We start from the raw sequence: 24,291 nt of genomic DNA on the forward strand, positions 1-24,291 counted from the left end.
CTGCGCTCCAGGGATGGCTGCTCCCCAGGTTTGTGCCCCGGTGCTGCCACACAGCCTCTTCTTCCAGCACGCCCAGAGCCTTTTTGGGGCTCACTGAGTGTTTGGAAGAGCCTGAGCCCGCACGGGCAGGGGAGGGGAGCAGGGCACGCCGCATGCACCCGGTGACACACGTGCGGCTGCACAGCCCTGGCACCGGCACATTCCACCTGTGCAGCCACGGGGAAATCGGACATGTCAAACGAGACACGTTACATCATGAGCAGAAACCGAGAGTGCTGGAGGGATGAGGGGGACGGGGTCTGGCAGGACATGTCACTTCCAGAGGTGTGCAGGGACCAGGGACGCAGTGACATCGCCAGCACCAACCCCAGGACTGCCTGGCATGGGAAACAAGAGCCACCACCCAAGCCGAGGCCACCCAGGTGGGTGACAGCCACGTCAGGGGATTCCCTGTCCCAGAGAAGCCCCCCTGGCACACCACGGCGCAGCCCTGGGGACACACGGCTGCCCCCATCCTTTTATTTTAACTGTGATAAATACACCCCAGCCGAGGACCTGCCACCCCGCCGAGCCAAGCCCGGCACCAACACCCCGCAAATAGAGATATTCATATAAAATAACACCACAAAAAGAGCCACTGAATCGCAGGGGGAGCACGAGCCCAGTCCTCCACCCCCGGCACGGAGCAGGGTTGCAAAGCCAAGCGAGTGCGGGGACCGTGGGGTGTGCGGGACCCTCCCGCCCGCCGCCCGTCTTCGTTTCATCCAGTTCTGTCATGTGCACGAATCCGGCTGCTCCAGAACCATCCTGCTCCCGCTGCCCACGGCGAGGGGCCGAGCAGCACCGGGGGATGTGCCCGGGGCCGCTGCTGCTCCCCCAGGAGTGGGGGGCTGCGGCCGCCCCCTCCCCTCGGCAGCCGCCCTCCTTCCCAGCGCGCCCTTCAGAGGTTGTCGGAGCCGGCGGCGGGGTTGGTGTAGGTGAAGGTGCCGGCCCTCGTGGTGCTGCCGCCGGCCACCTTCGGGGGAGGAAAGATGGGGGGGTGTCAGGACTGGGCTGAGCCCCCACCCCGGGGCAGCACAGGAAGACCTGCGCCCTCTCCACGGCCGCTATGGGCAAGCAAAAATTGCATCCTCCCGTCGTGGTGGGCTGCTGCCCCCAACCACGGGCACCGCGGGCACCCTGGGCCCCCACGGACGCCCCGAGCCCCCCCTCCCCGTGCGCAGGAGGAGCCGCGGTGGCCCCGGCCGTGTTCCCGAACGATAAGCCGGCCTGGCGAGTGTGAAGGTAAATATTTACCCAGGCCCCTGGTATTTGCGCAGGGTGAGCTGCTCGAAGGGAGCCAGAGCAGCTGGACACGGCCCCCGCCCACAGCCCCGCGTGGGGGGAGCGCAGGGCACGGGCAGACGGGGCGGCCCCCCGTGCCCCGGATCGCCTTGGAGAGCCCTTTGCGCCTCCAGGCAGCTCCCGGCACCACACCAGCAGCTCCGGCTCCAGCTTCGGAGCTGCTGCTGCGGGACGAGGGATGCTGCCTCTGGGAATCACCTCTGTAGTGCCCCAAGCCTGCTCCCCACCCACGGCAGAGGATGCCGTGACAGCAGGAGACCTGAGGGTCTGGCTGGGACACAGCAGAGCAGGAGAAGGGGCAGCGTGGGCAGGCAGCGAGCCCCCTGACGCCGCTGGGCCGGGCCACGGGGAGCGGCTGCCCAAGGTCGCGGGAGCTCCCCGGAGCCGGGCCAGCTCTGCCCGCGCCGGCCGCGCACCCGCCCCGGGCGCCGCTCCAGCCAGGCGTGAATGTCACGCTCGCCTCCCGGCGAGGTGACGAGCTCCCCGCACGCCCGTCCCTGCCCTGCCATCCCCGTTTGCCGTTAGCCCGGGGGATGCACCCCCGCTCTCTGCCCTCCTGGGAGCCCAGGTCTGCGGCTCTCGCTCTCACCTGGCTGTAGGGGTTGGGTTTGCTGTTGGGGGACACGTAGCGCCCGTGGCTCTGGTACTGGAGGTATTCAGCCATGGGGTGGTAGGAGTCCTTCTGGCTGAGCAGGTCCAGCTTCCCGCGGCTTTTCCGGCGGCAGGTGCAGGTGGACTTGGGGAGAAAAAGGGGTCAGAGCTTGGCCGGTGTGGGGACAGGGACAGGGACACCAACCAGCAGAATGCAGGTGAGGACTGGGGTGGGGATGGGGCCTCACCATCAGCAGGAGGCAGGTGAAGATGGTGAACAGCAGCAGGATGCTGACCAGGACCAACAGAGCAATGGCCCAGTCCGGAATCACGGGCGCTGGAGCTGGGGACATCACTGCTGCGGAGCCTGAAAGGAGCAGAGCTGTGTCTGCACCACAGGCAGAACTGGGACAGAGCCCTGAGAGATCCCTGGGACAGGACACCAGGGTCTGAGCCCTCCTGCATGGGATCCTGCCTGACACAGGCACTGGGAATGTGCACTGGCCCACCCTCTGCAAGCCCCAAGCCCACCACAGCACCAAGCAGGCCCCCGGCCTCAACCAGGAAAGGGCAGTGCTTCTGGAGCCCCCCAAGCTTCCCCCAGCTCCGTTCCCCTCCCTCCCCAGCCTCTCACTCTGGATGCTGTCCAGCTGCAGGCCCATGATGAAGCCATTCTGGTCCAGGCTCTTCCTCAGGCGCTGCTCGGCAGCGTCGGGAGTGACGGCATCGCTTCCCTTCCCAAACACGAGGGTGGACTGGACCTCCACCGAGCCTTGGCTGCACGGGAGGAGGCATCAGCACCTGGATTGCCCCCTGAGGAGCTACAAACCGGGGGGGTACACTGCAGGACACCAGCCCTGCTGGCGCTGCTGCTGCTCACCTGAACCGCAGCTCGCTGCACCCGGTGTAGGTCTGCGTGCCCATGCAGCCCGCGCAGCCAAAGACGTGTTCGAACTGGAAGGAAGCACTGAGGTCATGGCCACCTCCCCACAGACACAGACACCCCCCTTCTCTGTCTCCACGCAGAACTGGCAGAATGGATGCTCCAGGTGCTTCCATGGAAAGCCCCAAGGTGAGGGGGCTCCTTCCCAGCACGGCCCAGGGCCTCTGCTGGTGGGGCTGGGACTCACCATGGTCAGAACAGTGCGGCTCAAGCTCCTGTACTCCTCCGATGCTGGGTCTCTCAGGCTCTCGTTGAAGCTCCTGTTGATGATGCGGAAGGACAGCGGGACACGGACGAGCAGCTGGACAGCAGCGGGCAGCTGGCCTGAGGTTTTGCTGGGGCTGGGACCACCCTGGGTGGGGGTCTGCCCAGGAGCTGTGCTGCCCTCAGACGTCATCGGGGTGGGAAAGACCTGAGCGCTGGTGCTCCCGTTGCCTTTGGCACTGCCATGCATGGTGGTGGGAGTGGCAGAGCTGCCGTTGGTGCCAAAGAAGGGGGCCCAGCTGCTGCTGTTTGAGGTGGCATTGGCATGGGGGACGGCTGGGTTGTTGTGGACGGGCACCACAGCGCCGTTGGATGTGGCGTTGCTTGCGGAGTGGTTGCCAAACTGGAAGTTCGTGGTGTTTGTGCCAGGGAATGCGGTGGCATAGGGGAAGACAGAGGTTTGGGGCCGGCTGCCCCGTGTGCTTTTGGGGAATATATTTGGCAGCCAGGTGGTGGTGGTCGTTTCCGTGGTCATCTCCACGGTGGTCGTTTCGGTAGTTTCCATCTCCATGGTTGTCTCGGTGGTCATGGCACGGGTACCTGGAGGAAACGCCCAGTTAGGGAAGGTTTCACCCAAAACAGCTCATCAGCTGGACACTGTGGGAAGCACCACAACCCCCAGGAGCCAACAGCCTGGGCTAACGAGACCTTCAGCAACACCCCACGATCGGGCACTTGTGGCACCACCGAGGGTCCAGGTGGAGCTGGCTGGGCACTGACACCAGTGCCATGCCCTGCCCTGCAGACCCTGGGGTGTCCCTGACATGCTGGGGGCCCAGGCGTGCCACCCAACAAAGCCCCCCCTTGCTGTGGGTGACAGGCTGGGGTGCCCCCACGCCCTCCAGACCTGCCTGGCCTGGCTGGGGGCCAGTACAGGCAGCTCCCGGGCAGGTTCCCAGCGGGTGCTGGAGGAGCCGGCAGCACTGGAGGAGAGCCCGGGGTCCGGGCGCTCACCGGGACACGCCCGGTGCATTCCAGCCCGCAAGCCCCGGGCACAGCCTGCACCGGCTGGTCCCGGCACAGCCCGGCCCTTGGCCGAGCCCTTCGGACACGGCACAGGGGCCGCGGTCTGAGCCCCCAGGTGCCAGCTTTCCTGGGCACAACCAGCCCCGGGCCGCTGCACCCCAGAGGTGACAATGTCCCTGCTGCCAGGATGCCACTGGTTCCAGTATCCCCTGGTCCCCACTTTGAAAGGGATCCCGTGCCGCTCTCCCTGCCCCGCCTGCCCCGGTCCCAGCCCCTCTGGCTCGAGGTGCCGCCGGCCCCAGCCCCTCACCTGTGCCCAGCCCCTCACCTGTGCCCAGCCCCTCACCTGTGCCCAGCACCAGCAGCAGCAGAAAGACAGGGAACGCCATGGGGCTCGTCCGGGGGGTCCCGGCGCCTCTTGGGGCTCAGCAGCGGCTGCTCTCCCGTTAGCTGGTGGCACACGCCTCAGTCCAGGGATCCGGAACTGGCAGCTCGACAGCGGCCAGAGCTTTATAGAGCACCTGGAGCAGGTGGGGAGGCCCCGCCCCGCCCCGGCTCCAGGCAGGAGGGTCGTTCTGCCCCACTTGGCACAGGGGTGCCACCGCGCCGATGGGGCCCCCGCAGCATCAGCCCCCCAGGTTGGGTCTGTCACGCTTCCCCGGCTCGGGGAGACACCGCTGGCAGCGTCCCTGTGCCATGGGCAGACCCGGCCGCGGGTGGGGGCACAGGACGGGACAGTAGCCGGGCATCCTGGGGCAGGGGCAGGAGCAGCATCTGCCTGGCTCCCTGGGCTGAGCCACGGGCCCCAGGACCTGGTGGGGGGCACGGGGGGGGGGCACGGAGTCCCCTCGTGCAGGGGGGGCCTCATCCTCTGGCTCAGCCCAGGGTTAATCATTACCGGCTGGTCATCGCCTCGCCCTGCGCTCAGATAAACACCGGTGACCCCCCCGAAACGCTTACGCAGGTACAGCCCAGGGCCCCACGACACCCCAGTACCTCCCAGTAACCTCCCTCCAGGTGCCAGGGCCCCCCTAGCAGGCACGAACCCCCATCCCAGGACACGGGTGATGCCAGGTGCCGCGCCGGGTGTCAGTGCCCCACCCCAGAGGTAACGGGCACCGCCCGTGCCTGGGCACAGGTGACACGTGCTCCTGGCACGGACGGGCATCAAAAGCTACTGTGGTCCCACTCTGCCCCTGCCCTGCAGAAATTCCTGGTCCCTGGGAGAGCCCCAGTCTCTCAGGAGGGTGCTGATTCCTGTGAGGGTCCCAGTTCCTGGGGAGGTCGTGGACAGGGTCCCCACACTTGGCTCCTGGCCAGCCTCGTGTGAAGCCAAAGTGCCAGTGGGTTCCATGTGCCCACCCTGTCCATGTCCATGTCCTGTGTGTCCACCCTGTTCATATCTGGTGGGTCCTGTGTGCCCACCACCCCATGGGTTCCATGTGTTCACCCTGTCTCTGTCTTGTGGGGTTTATCTGCCCAACCCCACCCTGCCCAATGGATTCTGTGTGCCCAACCTCGCCGTGTCCAATGGGTCCCATGTGCCCATGCCCACCGTGTCCGGTGGGTCCTGTGTGTCCAGCCTGTCCGTGCCCGGTGTTTCCCCTGTGTCAAGCCTGTCCGTGCCCGGTGTTTCCCCTGTGTCCAGCCTGTCCGTGCCCGGTGTTTCCCCTGTGTCCAGCCTGTCCGTGCCCGGTGGTCCCGGCTCGCCCCGTCCCCGCCCCGCGCGTGCCCGGCCCGGGCGGTGGCCCCGAACCTGCGGCGCCCCCTGGCGGACACAGCCCCGCACGACGCTCCCGCCGCGCACCGGCACCGCCGGGCGGGACCGGGACCGGGACCGGGACCAGAACCGGGACCGGGAGGGGGAAACGGACCTCTACTGGAGTGAGACCAGCAGCGAGACAGGGAGTGGGACTGGAGCGAGAACGGAACCGCTGCTGGAAAGAGACCGGGAGCGGAATCGGGAGTCGAGTGCAGTAATGCAGAGCGGGAGTGAGACCGATACTGGAGCGAAACGGGAGCGGGACTAGGAGAGGGAGCGGGAGATAGAGCAGGAGCAGAGTCGGGAACGGTACTGGACCGGGATCGGAGAAGGAGCAGAAGAAGGACCGGAACAGGAACGGAAACCGCGGTCGCCCCTCGCAGCTCGGGGCCGCGGGAGGAGGCGCTCAGCAGCCAGCGGTGATTTCACCTGTCCCGGTACTCCCGGGGAGAGCCAGCTGCGCTCCCGCCGCGGCCCCGGGCCGGGAACGGGCACAGGCCCCAGCCCCGGTCCCGGCCCCAACCCCGGAGGGCAACCCCGCGTTGCCCTTTTAAGAGGGGCCCGGTGCCGCCGCGCCCATTGTCGCCGCCGCCGCCGCGGGGCGGGGGGGCCGGGCCGGTGCCGGGGCCGCGCGCTCCGGGGCGGGCGGGATGGGGGGGTGGGGGCACATTCCGCCGCGTTGCCGGGACAGCCGTCGCCGTGGCGACCGGTCCCTGCCGCCGAGCCGCGGTGCGCGCCGCGCAGTTCCCACGGAGCGGCCCGGGCGGCGGCGGCGGCTCCACTCCCTCCGGGGCGGCGGGAGGGCCGGGATGCGGTGCAGTGTTGTGCTCTCGCCCACCAATATTGCACTCGTCCCGGCCTCCCGCCGCCGCGGGCTGCGCCTCTGGGACCGGCCGGGCGCTGACCCAACCCCGCGACCACCGGGAGGACGGCGCGGGACGGAGCCGAGAGCACGGAGGCGGGGGACCCGCGGCCCTCTCGGTCCAGCGGGAACCCCCAGGGACCGGGCGCGCAGGGTAGAAAACACTCAAAACTTTATGGCCAGGCGTGGGGCAAGGACCGGAGCGCCCGGGGCAGGCGTGGCGGGAGCCCCGGCACTGCGGGGCCCCGGTACTGGCAGTGCAAAGTCCGCGGGGGGCCGGGAACGGGGCCCGGCCGGGAGGAGCGGCGGGGCCCGGTGCGCCCCCGGGTGCCGCCGGTGGCGAGAGCCCGGAGCGCCACCGGTGCCGCTGGCGGGGGAGGCCCGTGCCGGGCGCGGTCACTCGCGTCCCTCCAGCAGGAACCGGCGGAAGGGCTCGAAGTCGGCAGGGATCGTGTCTGTGGGGAGCAGCGCGGGGGGCGACATGAGCCGGCGAGGGGAGCGAGCCCCGATAAAGCCCCCGGCCCAGGACTGAGCCCGCCGCAGGGGCGAGGGAGGGGATGCTCGGCCGGCCGCCGGGCCGGTGCGGGGGTCCCGGGGGGGCCCTGCTCACCGTTGCAGCGGTACTGCAGGTTGGACCAGATGATGTTCTCCTGGGAGAAGCAGAAGACCCCCAGCCGGCCCCCGCGCATCGTGGTGTCGATGATCACACCGGAGTCGGCCACCAGCTGCGGGCCCTCGTACAGACGGACCCTGCGGGGGAACGGGGCCCGACCGCTCAGCGGGCCCTCACCGGGACCCCGCCGGTACCCGACCGGGGCAAACATCGGGATCCTACTGAGAAGCCATCGGGGCCAGCATCTGGATCCCATTGGGACCCCTCCACGACTAGCGCCGGCCCCCGGGCTTCCCGATCCGGGGACGGTGGCACCGGGCTGGAGCCGGGGCATCCTGCGGGGGACTGGGCCGGGGGCACCGGACCGGCTGGATCCTCGGGCCGGGGCCCCCCGCCGTTGCCGGGCTGAAGCCCCCCGCGCCGCCCCCGGCCCGGCCCCGCCGCCTTTGTCGGGCGCTTTGCATGTGAAAGGCGCCGGCGGGGTCGCCATGGCGACGGGACAATGGCCCCGGGGGCCCGGGGGGCGGAGGGCCCGGCGGCGGAGCCCCCCCGCCGCGGCCGCCCCGGCGGGAGCCTTAAAGGAGAAACGCGGCTGCGGTCCCACCGGGCAGAAGCCCTCCCCACGGCCGAAATCTCCCCACTGCGGTGGTCTCACGGGGCTGGATGCTTCCCACGGCCGGCATCCCCACACTGCGGTGGTCCCACAGGGCTGGATCCCCCCCCAAGGCCGGCATCCCCTCACTGGGGTGGTGCCAGGAGGCACAACGCCTCCTCACGGACATCCTCCTACCCCTGAGGTGGTTCCGCAGGGCAGGATCCTTTCTCATGGTTATCGGAGGGGCTGGTTCACTCTAGGCTTGGTTTCTCACCAGTGACCATCCCCCCCACTGGTGTGGTCCCACTGGGGGTGCACCGTGGGGAGCGCAGCCCCCACCCCAGCGGGCCCCATGCCCCCCTGCTTACCTGATGTAGCCCACCTGGGGCCTGTGTGCCAGCTGCCAGCGGTAGGACGTCTTGTCCCTCCAGCCCACGTTCCGGGGGTCCTTCCAGAGCAGGCGGACGTGGTCGGGCGTGTGGCCCGTGTGCCACAGCGCGTTGCGCAGGTGCTCCCCAGGGCCCGTCGAGGACTTCACTGCCTGCAGGTGCACGGGGGCTTCAGGGGGGAGCTGAACAGGGGGGCCTGACCCAGCCCGTGGGTGGGGCCACCACCCACCTTGAGCTGCAGCCCTGGCTCGGCCACGGCACGGAAGGGGGTGGCCTGCCAGTATGTCTGCTCCGTCTGCTTCCACATCACCACGTAGAAGCTGGCGCTGTCCTGGTAGCTGAAGATGAAGCCGGCGTAGTCATCGTCGGTGATGGTGTTGACGTGGAAGGTGCCCTCAAAGTCTACCCCGTTGAAGGCTGTGTAACCTACAGGCAGGAAACGCTGCGGGGAGCCCTCTCTCCCCACGGGACTCCCAGCCCACCCACCCTTCATCCTTCATCTGTGGGGCAAAGAACCGGCCCTTACTCCCTGCACAAGTGGGAGTAGAGGGGGCTGCCCCCAGAGCCTGTGGGTGGGTGAACATATCTTACCCACAGCCAAACCCGGGTCACTGTTCATGGTCTGCACGATCTCCATGCCCTGTGGGGGGACAGCTGGGTGAGGGGCACCCTGGCACCCCTGGGCACCTCCCAGTCCCCTCAGCTCCCACCCTGCAGCGCAGCCCCCAGAAACACGGGGCGCAGCACCCACACCTGGTTGAGCACGACCCAGTTGGGGTCGATCTGGGCGTCCCCCTCGGGGTCAAGGATGACGGTCTGGTAGGCGCGGAAGTCGGTCAGTGTCACCTCAGCGCTCTCGGGGCACACGTCCAGCTGGTCCACCACCGTGTCGTTGTCGAAGTCCTCCTCGCAGACGTCACCCACGCCATTCCCTGGGGACACGCGCTCAGTCAGGGCTGGGCTGAGCCCATGCAGGTCTGCCTCCCTCTGCCCACCCCATGCTCACCGTCTGAGTCTTTCTGGTTGGGATTGGGAATGAGGCGGCAGTTGTCTGGGCCAGGTGCCACATAGTCCGGGATGCCGTCGTTGTCATCATCATTGTCACAGTCATCCCCCAGCCCATCGTTGTCTGAGTCCAGCTGGGAGCTGTTGGGGATCTCGGCGCAGTTGTCCTTGGTGTCCTGATGCCCGTCCCCATCACTGGGACCAAGAACGGGGTCAGAGCAATGACAAAACTGGGGATCTCCCCGAAGACCCCATTGTCCCTCATGACAGGTCCCTGATCCAGGAGCCCAGTTCTGCCCCCCGGGACACAACTGGGAGGTCACCCCACTGCAGTGCTATCCACACCTGTCCTCGTTGGTGTCACAGATGTCTCCTACCAGGTCACTGTCCATATCTGTCTGGAGGAGAGCGGAGCCCTAGTTCAGTGGACATCCTGGGGCGAGGAGGAGGAGGCCAGGCCCCAGTCGTCCCAGGCCCAGCCTGGCCCCAGCCATACCTGAGTGGGGTTGCTCATTTCAGGGCAACTGTCACAGGCATCCCCAACACCGTCCTCGTCCCGATCAGTCTGCAGAGGGTTGGGCACCTTGGGGCAGTTATCCAGCATGTTGGGTATCCCTGCAAGGATAGCGCTGAGTGGATACCCTCCCCCAGCCTGGTGAGACAGCCCCCCCTGGCACAGCCAGGCCAATCCAAGAGCGGCTCACCGTCCCCATCAATGTCATTGTCACAAGCATCCCCCTCGCCGTTGCTGTCCGTGTCCCGCTGGTCATTGTTGGGCACGTTGGGGCAGTTGTCACAGGCATCCCCAAAGGAGTCAGTGTCCGAGTTCTGTTGGTCCTTGTTGGGGAAGAGCCGGCAGTTGTCCTGTGGAGAAGAGGACGGGGATGTTGGCACTGCGGTGGTGGGCAGACAAGAGGCCACAGTCCCACAGTGGTCAGGGCAGAAAGACATCTCCAGCACCTTGAGACCATTCCCAAACCACCAGCCTGTTGCTCCCCAGGAGAAGCATCTTGAGGGACTCAGAACAGAGCCAAAACAAGAAACCCTCCTAGAACCACTGGCATGGCCACCCATCCAGCACAGCCACCTCCACATTCTTGACACCATCACCATCAGCGTCGTCATCACATTGGTCCCCAATGCCGTCGTTGTCAGCGTCCTCCTGCCCAGAATTGGGCGTCAGGCGGCAGTTGTCCTGCAAGCACAGCCAGCATTAGGGACAGGGAGGAGATGAGGTCTGGAGCACAGCCCTGCTGTGGATCCTGTGCTCCCTGTGCCCCCTGTGCCCCACCTGCTTGCAGTGCTTGTTGTTGTCGATGCAGGGCAGGGGCTCGTCCGGGTACCCATCCAGGTCTGTGTCTGGCCCACACACATTGCCATTGCCAGCCCAGCCCACGTTGCACTGAATAAAGAAGAGATCAGGGGCTGGAAAGGGCCCTGGCAGGACCAATGCTGCCATGCTGTACCCCCCACACCCTCCTCCTGTCCCTGTCCCCTGCTCACTGCACAGGAGATCTCCCCATTCCTCTCAAACAGGCAGAAGCCGTTGATGTCGCAGGGGTTGGAGGTGGGAGTGCTGCAGGACCTCTGTGGGACGCAGCCAGACGTTTGGTTGCCCACAAAGCCCGACTTGCAGGGCCCGCACTTGTAGGAGCCCTGGGGGAGAGAGGGCAGGGGTGGGATGAGGGGAGCTGAGCGGCCCCGGGAGCAGGGGAGGGAGCGGGACAGCGCTGCTCACCAGCGTGTTGGTGCAGATGGAGTTGGGGTCGCAGCCCCCATTGTTCCCATCGTTGCATTCATCGATATCTGTGCAAACCTGTGAGCAGTGTGGGAGAGATGCTCACCTGGGGCCTTTCCCTGTGGGTGGCTCTGCCCATTCCTGCCCCCAAGAAGCTGTCCTCCTCCGCAGGCACTGCATTGTCCACGCTGTCCTGCGCTCCAGAGATCCCACAGGGACCTGGCCCGGTCCCCTGGCACTGCACTCACCTGCTTGCTGGCCCTGGCATAGTCCACCCCCACGCCAGAGACGGTGTTGCCTCGATAGCCACGGGGGCAGGGCTCGCAGCGGAACCCGGGGGCTGTGTTGATGCACTTGGAGCCAGGGAAGCAGGGGTTGGCATGGGCACACTGCAACACCGGGAGAGACACAGCCTTCATCCTTGGGCACCTGCTGCTGCCCCAGGCCGTCCCAGGGCCTTCCCAGAGGAAGCATCCTCTGCACGCGCAGCCCTGGCAGTGCCAGGGCTGCTGATGCCCCCCAGACCATGCCCACCTCCTCGATGTCAGCGCAGTGTGTGCCGTTGCCCTCCAGCCCCGGCGGGCAGGGCCCGCAGCGGTACCCTGGGTACTCGTACGTCTCCATGCAGTCCACGCCGCTGAAGCAGGGATTGGGGTTGCAGCGGGAGCGGTGCTCATGGAAGCCTGAGGAGAGGAGAGGCAGGTGAGACAAGGGAGAGGCAGGTGAGACAAGGTGGCCCTCTGCCCCCCGAGGTGGGAGCAGAGCCTCGCCAGCACTCACCGCAGACCTGGCACTCCATGATGGTGTTGCGGATCAGAGACATCTCCTTCACCTGCAAGGCAGCAAAGCGTGGAGCATCAGGAGGGTGCTGGCGCTGTGCTCCAGGAAAATCCAGCCCAGGGAGTGTCAGTACCCCCTCAGTCCCACCTGGTCCCTAATGTCCTCCCGCAGCTCGGTCAGGACCCGGTTGAAGAGGGTCAGCTGCGTGACCAGTGCCTTGGTCTGCTCACCTGCCAGCAGCAGAAAGGAAAGGTCAATCCCAGCACAGACAAAGTCTCCCAGGGCTGTGGGCCAGGACTGCTCTGCCCATTGGCACTGAGCTAGGAGGATGAGGCACCTGACAGCCTGCACTCACACAGAGCCCCTTTTCCTGTAGCACACCCCACACCCTCTGATCCCACATGGGGCACTGAGGCTGTGCAGGGATTTCTGCCTCCGTGGGGTCCCAAACGCCTCACGCCAGGCAACGAGGGAAGCAGAGCAGGGACTTACCCAGGATGGAGGCCAGCACACTCGTCACTGCAAGGAGAGAGATGAGACATTACCAAATGCTGCTGTCACACCCCAGCAGCATCACCTCACATGGTCACTTCTGGTCAGCACATGTGCAGCACTGTAGCTCCCACCTGTGCGGGGACACTGGGCCAGGAGGGACAGGAACATCCCTCTGTGCTGTCACCCCCACCCCCCTGTGCCACGGCCCACACACGTGACCCCCAAAGCCCCCCAAGCCATTACCTGCACTGTGAATGGATTCATCTCCTTGGAAAGGGCACTCACTCAGGGCCCCTACACGGCTCATGGACCCTCCCAGGATCAGCTTCATTGACTCTACAAACCCCTGATGTGTGTGGGGAGATGCAGTCAGCGTGGGGGGCTCTGCCCATCCCCAAGGGTGCCTTGGCTGGGCTCTCAATCCCCCTGGCACTCACCTGCATCCTCTGGTAGGCCTTCAGCCCTGTGCGCACCTCGATGGACTCCACCTCGGCCAGGGGGATCTCAGAGAGCTCAGGCAGCCCCACGCTGGAGTCCGTCTGCTTGCAGTCGACGTAGAGCTCCACGCTCAGCGTGTCCCTGCGCAGCCCGCTCAGGCGCACGATGACAGAGTGGCTCTGCCCGTCCGCCACGTGCGCGTGCTGCAGGTTGACTGAGTGCACCTTGTTGTCCTCCCGCAGGTACCTCACCAGGACTGCAGGGCAGCGGGAAGGGGCCGTCAGCTCCCCCCCAGCACTGGAAGCACCCTGGGACCAGCGTGTGCCCACTGCTCTTCCCTGCAGGAACTCAGTCCCGTCCGTCTCAGAGCAGGGCCAGTCCATCCCCACCCACCTTTGTTAATCTTCCCCACGACAGAGACCTCCAGCCATCGGGTGTTGTCCTTCTTGGAGTAGAGGCCGAAGAGGGTCCCCCCCTGCTTGGGGGGCAGGCGGAAGGTGGACAGGAGGTACACGTCGTTGACAGTCAGAAGCTCCATGCGGATCTTGTGGGCCACGCTGGCCATCTGCCGAGCCTCGCTCACCAGCAGCAGGTCGATGACTGCGGGGCACGAGCACCGGGGTCGCCGCTGCACCGGCAGCCGCAGCTCCGGCCGGTGACTGCGGGGATGCCCGGTGCGGTCAGAGCGGGGGTGGGGTGGGGGTGTCCCTGGACCGCCGGGCTCTGGGGGGACCAGGGAAGCCCGGGGGGCTCCGGGGCCGGCCCCGCGCGGTGGCGCTCCAGGACCGGCCGCGCCTCCGAGCGGGACCCGCGGAGCCCCCGCACCGGCGAGACCGGCAGAGTCCCGGCCCGGATCCCGCCCCGCTCTTGGGGCTTCCCTGCATCCCGTTCCGCGGAGCTCCCCGCGGGCCAGCCCCAGCAAGGGGCGTCCGGACCGGGAGACCTCGCAGGGACGGTCGGAGCACCGGCACCAGCTCGGGGCGCTTAGCGGGGAGCGCGGACAACCGCACGGGTGCCCTCCTGTTCCATGCAGACGCACCGGGCAGACCGAGAGGGGCTGCGGCGCCGGGGTCAGCCCCCGCCGCGGCACTCCCCCGCGGCGCCGAGCCGGCATCGGAGCCGGCGGCCGCCCGGTGTGAACGTTCCAGCGTCCCCGCTGCCCCGCAGCCCAGCTCCCCCGGGGCGAGCAGAGCCGCTGTCAGCGGCCGTGGGACGGGGTCTGCCGTCGCCGACCCCCGAGTGCCGCCCGTCCCGCAGCCCTTCGGGTCCGCCCCACCGCCGCCCCGAGCCCCTCCGGTACCTTGCAGCTCCTGACGCGCCGCGGCGGCGGCGCCCAGCAGGAGCAGCGCCAGGAGCGCGGGGCTCCCCGGTGCCCCCATGGTGCCGCCGGTGCCGCCGGTGCGGAGCGGAGCGCGGCGGGGCGGGGTGGCGCACGGGGGAGGGGCCGGCGGGGCCGGCGAGGAGGAAACAAAGAGCCGTCAATCACCGGGCGCATCCCGGGGACACCGGCGGGCCACCGGCCGCGGCTCCGGCCCCGGAGGGGGGCACCGTGCCGGCGCGGCGCACTGGGCCCGGGGCTTCGGGGACGCCCCGGCACTGCCGGCCCCGGGACAGCCCCCGTTCACAGCGCCGGTTCACCGGGAGGTCAGGCGCGGGGGGCTGGGGTCGCCCCAGCAGCGCCGGAAAATCCCGGCCCGGTAGAGCGGGACCGGCGGCGGGGCCGTTTGTGCGGGGGTGCCCCACCACGCGGAGCCCCCCGGGTCGGCAGAGCCCCGGGGCCGCTCCGTACCGCCGGGGGATGCTCGGGCGGCTGAGCCGCTCCCGCGGAGCTCCGGCCAAGGCGGGCGGGCGGCCCGCGGCGTCCCGGCCGTGTTTACAGCTGTTTCCCCCGGTGCCATAACAACGGGCCGAGCCCGGCCCCGGGGCTGCCCCAGCCCCGCGCCCCCGGTCCGGCTCCGCGCCAGCGATCCCGCGTAACGAGGGGGTGCGGGCGATGGAGGGGGGTGGTCCCGAGCCGCACACGGGGCGTTTTCCTTCCGCCGCTGCCAGCGGGCTCCCGGCCCGGCTGCTGTCCGTGGAGAGCTGCGGGGGGGGGTGCGGGGCCGAGCAGGGTGAGCAGTGCGAGCCCACGCGGGGAGATGCGGGGCACAGCAGGACTGTGCGGTGCGGGACCGAGAAGCGTGAGCAGTATGGAGCTGAGCTGAGCGGTGCGGGGCCATGCGGGGAGATGCGGGGCTAAGCAGGACAGAGCAGTGTGGAGCTGAGCCGTGCGGGGGAAGGCATGGGGGCACAGCGGGGCTGTGAGCACGGTGCGGGGCACGGCAGGGCCGTGCGGTGCGGGGCCGGGCAGGGTGAGCGGCGTGGAGCTGAGCTGAGCTGTGCGGGGCGACGCAGAGAGATGCGGGGCACGGCAGGACTGTGCGGTGCGGGGCCGAGCAGGGTGAGCGGTGTGGAGCTGAGCGGTGCGGGGCAACGCAGAGAGATGCGGGACAGCACAGCGGGGCTGTGAGCACGGTGCGGGGCACGGCAGGGCCGTGCGGTGCGGGGCCGGGCAGCGTGGAGCTGAGCTGAGCGGTGCGGGGCGGGACGCGGGTTCTGCCCCGAGGACCCTGCAGACACCACCACCGTTCCCATGCCCGGGCTCCGCTCGGCTCCGCTCCATCGCGGAGACCCCCGGCCGGTGCCGCCCCGCGGCGGGGGCGGGCGGGGCCGCCCGTCCGGTTCCGGGTCGGCGGAAGATGGCGGCGCCCATGGAGCTGTTCTGCTGGGCCGGGGGCTGGGGGCTGCCCTCGGTGGACCCCGACTGCCTGGCTGTGCTGGTGAGCGGCGGGGCGGGGGCGGCGGGGCTGGGCCGGGGTCCCGCGGGCAGAGCCCCGCTCTATCCCTCCCTCCCTCCCTCCCGCAGACCTACGCGCGGTTCACGGGGGCGCCGCTGAAGGTGCACCGGGTCACCAGCCCCTGGAGGAGCCCCTCCGGTAAGGGCCCCGCCGAGGATACCGGCACCACCACCGGGACCCCCCACCCCATGGTAGCCCCGTGATCCCGTTGCCCCCACTTCGCACCACTGCACCCTCCACGCGTTACGCCCCCCACCCCATTACAACCTCCCAGCTCATCTTATCCCTCACCTCGTGTGGCCCCACACCACTGGACCCCCTGCCCTATTGCACCCTCTTATCCCACGGCACCGCTCTTGCCCTATGGTCTCTCCTCCCCACGTGGCACGATCCTACCCTACTGCATCCCCCTGTGCCTCATCACACCCCGTTACCACCATTACCATCTCATTACACCCCTTGTCCCGTCACACCCTCCAACCCCATAGCATCCCTCATGTCCTGTGCCCCTGACTGCACCCTCTCATCTTATTGTACCCCCTTGTCACGTGTCCCCCCTGCCACCGCACTGCCCTCTGACCCGTCCCAACCCCATCTTCTCATCACCATCCCTGTCCCATCACACCCCCTCCTGTCCCGTTGCACCCTCATGCCCCACCACATCCCGTGTCCCATTGCACCCCCCTATTCCATTGCAACTCGTGTGCCATTGAACCCCCTCATCACAGCCCCCACCTCATTGCACCCCCCTTTTTCCTGTTCCCCCATGCCTCACTGCACTCTTACACCCCATTGCTCCCCCTGTCCCATCACTCCCCATTGCCCCCCCGTCCATCACCCACCCCACAACCCCCTTGTTCTGCCACATTCCCCATTTCCCATCGCACAGTTTCTACCCCCTCCCCTGCGCTGCTCTGTCCCCACCTCACCGTACACCCCTGCCCTGCCTCGTGCCCCTCATCCAGGCATGGGGGTCCATCCCCCACGGCAGCCCCCTGCACCCCTCACCTGCTCAGGGCACAGTGACTGCAGCCCCCACTCACTCCCCCTGCCCGCAGGGCACCTGCCCGCGCTGAGGACTCGGGACGAGGGCATCATCTCCAAACCTCAGCAGATCATCACACACCTCAGGAAACAGGTACAGAGGGGCTTGGGGCACCCCCTGCCCGGGGCTGCAGGAGCCCCTCAGGGGGGAGGGGACCCTGTTGTGTCACCCATGGGTGGGGTTTGGGGCATCCCGTGGGATCAAAGTGGCGTTTGCTCCGCAGAAATACAACGCTGACTACGACCTGTCGGCCACGCAGAGCGCGGACACGCTGGCCTTCGTGTCCCTGCTGGAGGAGAAGCTGCTGCCAGTACTGGTGAGGCTCGGGGGGGCTGCAGGGAAGGGGGGGCTCGCTGAGGATGAGGAGCTGTGCCCGTGGGCTCGGGTGTGTGCCCAGCTGCCAGCAGCAACATCCTGGGAGCCCGGCATGGCAGGGATGGGGGTTTGGGAGGTGGCAGCAGTGGGTTGTGCAGCCCGGGCTGGGGTCTGCCCTTGACCCCAACGCTCCTGCAGCCCCTCATGGTCTCCAGGGTGGCGGTGCCAGGCAGGGGCTCTGGTGTGCCAGAGCTGCAGCCCCGCCGTGGCCAGGCTGTGGATTGTTCTCCACCACAGATCCACACCTTCTGGGTGGACGCCAAGAACTACGTGGAGCACACGCGGAAGTGGTACGCGGAAACCATCCCCTTCCCCCTCAACTTCTTCCTGCCCAACGCCATGCACAAGCGGCACCTGGAGCGGCTGCAGCTCATCTGGGGGGATGACTACATGGAGGATGAGGAGAAGCTGGAGAAGGAGGTGAGATATGGGGTCAGGGCACAGGGGTCCCCAGGAATCCCTGTGAGGCTGTCCTGGGGTGACTTTATGATGCTCATATCCCCATTGGTCTGATTAGCCCAGAAATAAGTTTTGTACCTTTAAGATTGGTTCTGAAAAAGTCCAAACTGGGGTCTGGGTTCCCCCCTCCTGCTCCCCTGAGCACTGTGCTGGTACCTGGGCAGGTGACAGCCCTCTGTCCTCCTCCTGCAGCTCTACCGGGAAGCTCGGGAATGCCTGACACTCCTCTCCCAGCGCCTCGGCTCCCAGAAGTTTTTCTTTGGAGACTCGTAGGTGGCCAAAGGGGGGAAGGGGCCTGAGAGCCCCCACACCCCAGCAGGGCTGAGGCCCTGTGGTCTGCAGGGAAGCTGCAGCCGCTTTGGGGGTGGAACAGGCTCGCAGGGGACAGGGCACTGTCCCAAGGAGGGGGAGCCACGTGGCATCCCCTGGGGTGCTGGGGCTGGCAGTGCCTGGTGGGTCTGGGTGGCTTTGGGTGGGGACAGTGGCCCAGGCACGGCTCTCTGTGCCCCAGGCCGGCCTCCCTCGACGCCTTAGTCTTCAGCCGCCTGGCGCCGCTCCTGAAGGCCAAGCTGCCCAACGGGAAACTGCAGCAGCACCTGAAGTCCCTGCAGAACCTGTGCAACTACTGCACCTCTATCCTCAGCCTTTACTTCCCCTGGGACGGAGGTGAGAGCTGTCCCCCGCCTCACCCTGCGGGCTGGGGGTCACCTGTCCCCCCCAGGTGCATCCCCAGCTGGGGCTCAGTCTCAGGGTGACCCTCCCCACCCACGCCCCTGCTCTGCCCCTCCAGGTGATGCCCTGAGCGGTGCCCCTCGGGCTGCAGGCACAGATGGCAGTGAGGCAGAGGAGGACCCCCACAAACGGCGCAAGCAGCTGCTGTCAGTGCTGGTGGGGCTGGTGGCCATGCTGGGCTACGCCTTCCTCAGCGGCATCGTCTCCATCCAGCGTGGCAGCGTGGGGCCGGCCGGCCGGCAGCCCGTCGCCCTGGAGGAGGAGGAAGAGGAGGAGGAGGAGTGAGGAAGAGCTGTGTGACTGTTCCTTCACAGCCCCTGGAACTGACTGTTTTTACTCTGGGAGCGTGGCAGCAGCACTGCTCCGCTCTGTGTCCCACCAGGAACCACGGCCTGCTCCGTGGGAGCGTCCCTGCCACACCAATAAACCTCCCTCTCTCTGCCTGCGCCCTCTCGTACTCCCAGCACCCTCAAGGCCCTTCCCAGTTTCCCCAGTTGCCCAGGCTGGAGTTTTGCAGCATGCACCGGTGTGTCCTGTCTGTGGCTCTGCCCCTCACTGCAGCCTTGGGTCTTGCTGAGGTCCCGGAGGGGGGAACCTAAAAGCATCTGTGGCATCTGAGCAGTCCCTGTCCCTTCTCCAGCAGCTGTGGGGCTGAGCCCCACATCTCCCCAGCGTCATTCCCATGTTGCAACCCTCCAGGCAGCACAGACAGCAGCTCTGCGGGGCTGGTACCTCCCCTCCTCGCCGCTGCCAGCCCGGCAGTCCCGAGCACGGCAGCACAGCCGAGACACGAAACCAGAGCCAAGGGCAGCCGGGGCTGCTCGTCAGGACACGTCCCCAGCCCAGGAGCGCTCCTCGCTGCCAGCGGGACACCCGGAGCCCCGCTCCAGCAGCCGGGATCCCTCCAGCGCTGACATCTGTTTGCATTCCAGCACGCCTGCCAGCGCCGGGGAGCTCCTGCAGCTGGCACAGCTGGGAGCGCATCGCGTGGGCTGGGAGCGGGGTCGGGGGTGGCCACCTGGGCCCCGCCTGCCCCCGCGGTCCCCCGGGCCACCCGGCGCGGGGCTGGTGCCGGTGTTGGCCGCGCTGCCGTTCCCGCTGGCCGCTGCCGGTTTACGAGCGCACAGATGGAAAGGCGGCGCGGGGCCAGGCCGGCACACAGCCCTCGCTTGTTTGGCCGCCGGCTGCCACCGCCAGCGGCATCCCAGCGCCGCTGCTGCTGCGGCGGCCGAATGTCCCCTCCTGGACACGCGGCCCCTTTCCCCGTGCCCCCCAGCCGGGCGCAGTGGCCAGGCGCCCCCACACCGGGCTGGAGCAGAGCCACGGTGCTGGGCCAGCTGCGGAGCCTCCCCCATGCTGGCCCAGTTCGAGGGGCCCCACTGGGAGGGGGATGACTCAGTGCAACCCCCCCCCCCCCAGCACGCTCCCCTCTAACGTCACTCAGGAACTATGTGCCCCGTGCTCCCGGTTCCCATTAGCTGGAGGGGCTGATGGCTGCTCCAGCAGGAGAAAGCACAGCCGCCTGTTCTGGCCAGGGAGAAGCTGGAGCTGCCGAGGCCAGAGCTCTGCTCTAAATCCCGGCTGCGTGTCCTGACTGCAGCTTTGGGCCCTTCCCTGCCTGGGGGATGCTGCAGTGGAGGACAGGAGAGCGATGCCACCCCCTTAGGGTGACAGCCCCCTGCGTCCCCAGCCCTGCGGGGTGCCTTGGGAACCTGGGCAGGGGAGGGATGGGATCCATGGGGCCTCAAATCTGCCTCCTCTGGCCCCTGGCATAGTCCTGCCCACTGAGCTGGCACCAAGGGGAGGTCAGGGGTTCAGGAAAGTTTGTAGAAAACCTGTTTATTTTATGAAACATCTAGAAAAGCACAGGCGTTGCAGCCCTAGGGTCATACAGGTCCCCTGGGGCACAGGGGGCTGCAGGGGCTGTGCTGCAGCCCCAACCCCATTGGAGTCATCTCTCCAAGCTGCCATCATCACCGTGTTCCTGGTGCTGGCACCTCACTCCTCTGCCACGCTAGGCTGGCTGCTTCCAGAGGAATGTCTGGATGGAGTCGCTGGGAGCCACGGCCTCGATGAAGCCGACGTGTGGGTCAGAGACCCCAAAGGACACGTCCACGGGGGAGCTGTGCAGAAAGCGAGAGGGGATGGGGGCTCAGTGGGGTCAGTGGGGCCTTTTTACCAGGGATCAGAACTGAGCCACTCACCGGTTCAGGACCACCAGGACAACGGCGCCGTCGGGGCGCAGGAAAGCCGAGTGCTCCAGGTCGCACCGGCGGCACTTCTTGGAGACGGCCAGTCCCACACGCTGCGAGCCCTCGGGGATGAACTTGCTGTGGGGACAAGCAGGGTCAGAGTGTGGTACTTAGGACATGGAGCCAGCAGCAGGAGCCAGCAGCCTGTGGCCCTGACCCACCTGAAGTGCCCCAGGTGGTAGAACATGGGCTGCTTGTAGAAGACATCCTTGCTGCTGTCCACGATGACGGGGCTGTCCACGTAGTTCTTGCTCCAGTTGGGGCCTCCCTCCATGTCCAGGGCCAGGTTCCAGTCAGTCCAGCCCGTCACGTAGTTGTTGAGGTTCTGCAGGGCAGGGTGTGGTACTGAGCCACAGGCAGGCCCAGGGGCTGGCCAGGGTGGCCAGTGTGTCCACAGCTCCCACCAGGCCCTACCGACAGGATGCTGTGGCTGTACTTGCTCCCACGGTCCCAGCCACCCAGGACCACCCTGGGCTCCCAGAAGTAGGAGCCTGTGGAGGCCTCCGTGGAGAGGAGGAAATAGTCTGGGAAGAGGTGATGGGTGATGGAGAGTGTCAGGTCGATGGGTGCCAGAAAGTCCAGGTACCAGTGGATGCCGATGCCGCTGATGTAGCTGGCAGCCACAGGGTCTTTGAGAACCTGGCAGGAGAAAAGGGTCACCAGTGCCCTGGGCTGGGAGATCTGCTGTGAGGCCAGGAGAGCTGCTATGGGGACTCACCACCTCGGCCCAGTAGGGCAGCATCACCCTCTGGTCATCCAGGATGATGAGCTGGACGTGGCGGTGGGAGCTGTTGGCCAGTGCCGGGCCCAGGTCCTGGGCGATGAAGTCCCGCTGGTGCTCAGGGGAGAAGCCCAGGCACTGGAAGGGGTAGAAAACAATCTCACCAGCCGTGGGCTCGTTCCCTGCTGTCACTGCCCAGAAGGTCAGGTTGTGCTTGGCATATTCATCCAGGAACCTGGTGTGGGGTAGAAGGTGAACGGCCCCGTCACACCTGGGCCAGCCCCAGCTCCAGGTATGGCATCCCCGGCACACACCGCACTCCCCTGGCCCCTCACCGGATAAAGTACTTGGCCCAGGCCCGGTGGTACTTGTCCCCAGGGCTGCCCTTCAGTGTTCCCCTCCCTGTCATTGCTCCATTCGTCTTCATCCACACCGGGGAGGTCCAAGGGCTGGCGTACAGGGACAGCGGCCGCTTGGCCACTGCCTGGGCTGCTTGGAGGATGGGGATCTAGGGAGAAGTGGGATGGCACAGAGATCTCTGGGTCTGTCCCCGTGCTGGCTGTGCAGGCAGCAGGAGGAGTCACCTCCCTCCCCAGAGGTGGGAAGGTGCTCCCTTTCCCCATCCCATCCCATCCCATCCCATCCCATCCCATCCCATCCCATCCCATCCCGGCAGCAGCCCCAGTCCCTCAGACTCTTCCTGCAGGACTCACCTTCATGTGCGTGTCCTCCTCCGTCAGGTTGAAGTGCCTCAGCTCGAAGTCGCCCTCGGCGTCGGCGTAGGTGTACAGGCGGATGGAGAAGTCAGTGCTGGCCATGGGCACACGCACCAGGTTGTACTCAATGCCTGAGGACAGGGCAGGTGGCCATGGGCATCCTCGAGTTGCATTTGGGGGTCCAGATCCCCCAGCCCCTCAGAACAAACCTCAGCAGCCAGACCGCAGCTCTACCAGCAGCAGCTTTGCCTGCCCTGGGCTCACCTTCCTCGGAGAAGTAGGAGCGCAGCAGGTGCTTCTGGGCCTCCTTGGACAGGGACTGGATGTTGATGGCAGCCGCGTCGGTGATGGAGCCACCAAAGCCCTTCACCTTCTGGTACCTCTGCGCTGTGTCCAGGGTGAGGTGGAAATCTGTGGGGACACACAGTGTCACCAGCCCTGCCGTGGAGGACGGGCCCTCCCACAGCCCGGGGTGGTACCTGGGCTCTTGGCATTGTGCTGGAATTTCCCCTCGCTCCGCTCCAGCCGCTTGCCGGCCTTGCTGCTCTCGTACTTGACGTAGGAGCCGGGGGCCGGCAGGACCAGGGGGTCCAGCGTGTCACAGTACGTGGCACTGCAGGCACAGACCAGGGAGCCGTGCCCAAAATCCTTGGCATCACAGGGACGGCCACCTGCAGCAGAGGAAAGAGTGGGTAGGCACCAAGGGCTGTGGCAGGAGCCCAGCTCATGCCTTCGACCCGTGACAGACTCCAAATCCGCCACCCTCCAAAGCCCAGGGAAATGTGCCAGCACGTACCTGTGGCCTGCAGGGCTGCCTGTGCCAGCAGGAGCCAGCCCAGGACACTGGCACAGCCTGGCCCCATGGCACCTCTGCTGCAGCGGCTCAGACGATGCCGACGGACACGCTGGGAGCAGGGCAAGTGTCAGCACCCAGAGCTTCTCAGCCTGACCCAGCCACACACAGGGACAGAGACACAGGGCAGGGAGAGCGCCAGCATCATCCCCCTGCCCAGGGGACCACTGGACCTCCCCTGCCAGGGCTAAGCCTGTCCTGCCCTCTGCCCACTGCTCCAGCCCAGCCCCCACCTTCCCTCCCACCCCTCCAGAGTCTACCAACAGTTCTGGCTATGACCCAGCTGGGGGTGCAGCCCCCAGGTGTGGGCATCCCCCAGGTGTGAGCCACCCCACCAGCCTGCTGCTCCTAGCTGCCCACGCTGGCTGTACCCAGCAACTTTGTTCACTCCCATCAACTCCCTCCCACTCCTTCTCCCTCCTCACTCGTTCCACAGCTGTGCCATGCCGTGCTGCATCACCCCATGCATCCCCAGTGCCCCCCGAGCCATGGCTAGGAGCAAACAGCTCCACACTCCCAATCCCATATGTCTGGAAGCTGAGGCTTGTCCAGCCAGAGTGGTCTGGGGCTCAAGCCCCTGGCATGGAGAGTCCCATATTCCCCTGTTCTTTCAGGTGCTCACACCCTGTCCTGTCCTTCCCGTGGTGCTGGGCAAGGAGCCTCTCAGTGAGAGCACAGAAGGAGCCACCTCCAAGCCTCAGGGCCCTGGTGCCAGACTGAGGACACCTGGGGACCTCTGCCAGGGTGGGATGGTGCTCTCTTGTTGCTCCCCGAGCTCCTGTGGGATGTGGAGTGGGGCCAGGCAGCTGTCCCACCTCCACTGCCTCCCACTCCCTGCCAGGGAATGATGCCCAGCTTGGCCAGGGCACGGCCTCAGCACGGTCCTGTTGCCCAGGGCTGTTCCATGCCCATCCCTATCCCCATCTCTATCCCCATTCCCACCTGCTGAAGCCCCCTCGGACCCAGGGGACTCACCTGCTGCCAAACCAGCTCCTGCTGCGTCTCTGAGGCAGCGGTGGCAGGTCCTGTGTCCCGGCTGTGCCTGGTGGGAGGGGACGCGTCTGGCGAAGCAGGAAAGGTGAGTTTGGAAGGGGACAGCTCATGGGACTCTGTGTTTGAAGAGGAGCCTGGGGATGATTTTGCAACCTGGCTCCAATGAGCTTTCCACACACCGCAGCATTTGCAAAGCTCTCCTGAAACCTGTTCCCGTGGCCAGAGGGGAGCTGGGGAGGGGAGGACGCTCTCCAGCCCCTCAAGTGCCTCCATCACCCCCCATAGCCAGGCCTGCCCTGCTCCCCTTGGGAAGAGCCCCACGGGAGCAGCCCTGTGTCCCTGGGACACCTCGGACAGGGCAGGGCAGGGCTGGCTGTGCCCACCCAGGCTCCCTGCTCTTGGCAGCACTTTGGCTTTTCACGAGCAGTGCCGCCACCATGACCTGTGTCCCGTTTGTGGCTGCTCCAGGACCTTTCCCGGCTCGGGCAGAGGCAGCAGCCGGTCATGGCAGGGACTCCCGACC

General features: G+C 67.0%; 4 protein-coding genes across 5 annotated transcripts; 1 reads left to right on the top strand and 3 right to left on the bottom strand.

Moving 5' to 3' along the window:
* Positions 1 to 552: 552 nt before the first annotated feature.
* On the bottom strand, positions 553 to 4,543 carry MUC1 (mucin 1, cell surface associated). Its single transcript, XM_053967014.1, has 7 exons — positions 4,455 to 4,543; positions 3,066 to 3,682; positions 2,816 to 2,889; positions 2,570 to 2,712; positions 2,184 to 2,302; positions 1,934 to 2,080; positions 553 to 1,015 (listed from the first exon to the last, which is right to left on the bottom strand). Exons 1-7 carry the CDS (start codon positions 4,495 to 4,497, stop codon positions 941 to 943), a joined length of 1,218 nt encoding a protein of 405 aa, XP_053822989.1. The 5' UTR covers positions 4,498 to 4,543; the 3' UTR covers positions 553 to 940.
* A 2,344-nt stretch (positions 4,544 to 6,887) lies between these two features.
* Positions 6,888 to 14,265, bottom strand: THBS3 (thrombospondin 3). The gene is made up of 23 exons (XM_053966908.1): positions 14,086 to 14,265; positions 13,179 to 13,385; positions 12,785 to 13,041; positions 12,591 to 12,693; positions 12,345 to 12,371; positions 12,000 to 12,082; positions 11,853 to 11,904; positions 11,607 to 11,755; positions 11,321 to 11,461; positions 11,073 to 11,150; positions 10,838 to 10,990; positions 10,626 to 10,736; positions 10,422 to 10,529; positions 10,039 to 10,198; positions 9,831 to 9,949; positions 9,680 to 9,732; positions 9,336 to 9,529; positions 9,083 to 9,261; positions 8,921 to 8,969; positions 8,559 to 8,755; positions 8,309 to 8,481; positions 7,343 to 7,482; positions 6,888 to 7,187 (listed from the first exon to the last, which is right to left on the bottom strand). Exons 1-23 carry the CDS (start codon positions 14,162 to 14,164, stop codon positions 7,129 to 7,131), a joined length of 2,871 nt encoding a protein of 956 aa, XP_053822883.1. The 5' UTR covers positions 14,165 to 14,265; the 3' UTR covers positions 6,888 to 7,128.
* An 818-nt stretch (positions 14,266 to 15,083) lies between these two features.
* On the top strand, positions 15,084 to 18,676 carry MTX1 (metaxin 1). Of its 2 annotated transcripts, XM_053967033.1 has the most exons (8): positions 15,447 to 15,604; positions 15,691 to 15,760; positions 16,681 to 16,760; positions 16,891 to 16,983; positions 17,280 to 17,462; positions 17,694 to 17,770; positions 18,013 to 18,167; positions 18,292 to 18,676. In XM_053967033.1, exons 1-8 carry the CDS (start codon positions 15,524 to 15,526, stop codon positions 18,516 to 18,518), a joined length of 966 nt encoding a protein of 321 aa, XP_053823008.1. In that variant the 5' UTR covers positions 15,447 to 15,523; the 3' UTR covers positions 18,519 to 18,676. The 2 variants fall into 2 exon arrangements, with proteins under 2 accessions (XP_053823007.1, XP_053823008.1); XM_053967032.1 differs by lacking the exon at positions 15,691 to 15,760 and having other exon boundaries at positions 15,084 to 15,604.
* Positions 18,677 to 20,055: 1,379 nt separating this feature from the next.
* LOC128801291 (lysosomal acid glucosylceramidase-like) lies at positions 20,056 to 24,041 on the bottom strand. Its single transcript, XM_053967108.1, has 11 exons — positions 23,751 to 24,041; positions 22,719 to 22,827; positions 22,402 to 22,593; positions 22,187 to 22,333; positions 21,920 to 22,053; positions 21,542 to 21,714; positions 21,204 to 21,441; positions 20,900 to 21,124; positions 20,647 to 20,810; positions 20,438 to 20,563; positions 20,056 to 20,356 (listed from the first exon to the last, which is right to left on the bottom strand). Exons 1-11 carry the CDS (start codon positions 24,039 to 24,041, stop codon positions 20,248 to 20,250), a joined length of 1,908 nt encoding a protein of 635 aa, XP_053823083.1. The 3' UTR covers positions 20,056 to 20,247.
* Between the last annotated feature and the right edge of the window lie 250 nt (positions 24,042 to 24,291).

Source organism: Vidua chalybeata, chromosome 29 (assembly GCF_026979565.1).
Source record: "Vidua chalybeata isolate OUT-0048 chromosome 29, bVidCha1 merged haplotype, whole genome shotgun sequence".
In the NCBI taxonomy this organism is placed as follows: Eukaryota; Metazoa; Chordata; class Aves; order Passeriformes; family Viduidae; genus Vidua; species Vidua chalybeata.

What these genes read in the sequence shown, in the direction of transcription:
- MUC1 (XM_053967014.1), bottom strand. Translation starts at nt 4,497, where the DNA reads ATGGCGTTCCCTGTCTTTCTGCTGCTGCTGGTGCTGGGCACAG. An exon ending in GCTGCTGGTGCTGGGCACAG is followed by an intron (nt 3,683 to 4,454) that starts GTGAGGGGCTGG and finishes CGTTTCCTCCAG; the next exon opens with GTACCCGTGCCATGACCACC. An exon ending in TCACCTGCCTCCTGCTGATG is followed by an intron (nt 2,081 to 2,183) that starts GTGAGGCCCCAT and finishes TTTCTCCCCAAG; the next exon opens with TCCACCTGCACCTGCCGCCG.
- THBS3 (XM_053966908.1), bottom strand. Translation starts at nt 14,164, where the DNA reads ATGGGGGCACCGGGGAGCCCCGCGCTCCTGGCGCTGCTCCTGCTGGGC. An exon ending in AGGCCTACCAGAGGATGCAG is followed by an intron (nt 12,694 to 12,784) that starts GTGAGTGCCAGG and finishes CACACACATCAG; the next exon opens with GGGTTTGTAGAGTCAATGAA. An exon ending in CCCCAGGTGGGCTACATCAG is followed by an intron (nt 7,483 to 8,308) that starts GTAAGCAGGGGG and finishes GTTCCCCCGCAG; the next exon opens with GGTCCGTCTGTACGAGGGCC.
- MTX1 (XM_053967032.1), top strand. Translation starts at nt 15,418, where the DNA reads ATGCCCGGGCTCCGCTCGGCTCCGCTCCATCGCGGAGACCCCCGGCCG. An exon ending in AGGAGAAGCTGGAGAAGGAG is followed by an intron (nt 17,463 to 17,693) that starts GTGAGATATGGG and finishes CTCCTCCTGCAG; the next exon opens with CTCTACCGGGAAGCTCGGGA. An exon ending in TTACTTCCCCTGGGACGGAG is followed by an intron (nt 18,168 to 18,291) that starts GTGAGAGCTGTC and finishes CTGCCCCTCCAG; the next exon opens with GTGATGCCCTGAGCGGTGCC.
- LOC128801291 (XM_053967108.1), bottom strand. Translation starts at nt 24,041, where the DNA reads ATGGAGGCACTTGAGGGGCTGGAGAGCGTCCTCCCCTCCCCAGCTCCC. An exon ending in GCACAATGCCAAGAGCCCAG is followed by an intron (nt 22,334 to 22,401) that starts GTACCACCCCGG and finishes GTGTCCCCACAG; the next exon opens with ATTTCCACCTCACCCTGGAC. An exon ending in ACAGCCACAGCATCCTGTCG is followed by an intron (nt 20,811 to 20,899) that starts GTAGGGCCTGGT and finishes CCTGCCCTGCAG; the next exon opens with AACCTCAACAACTACGTGAC.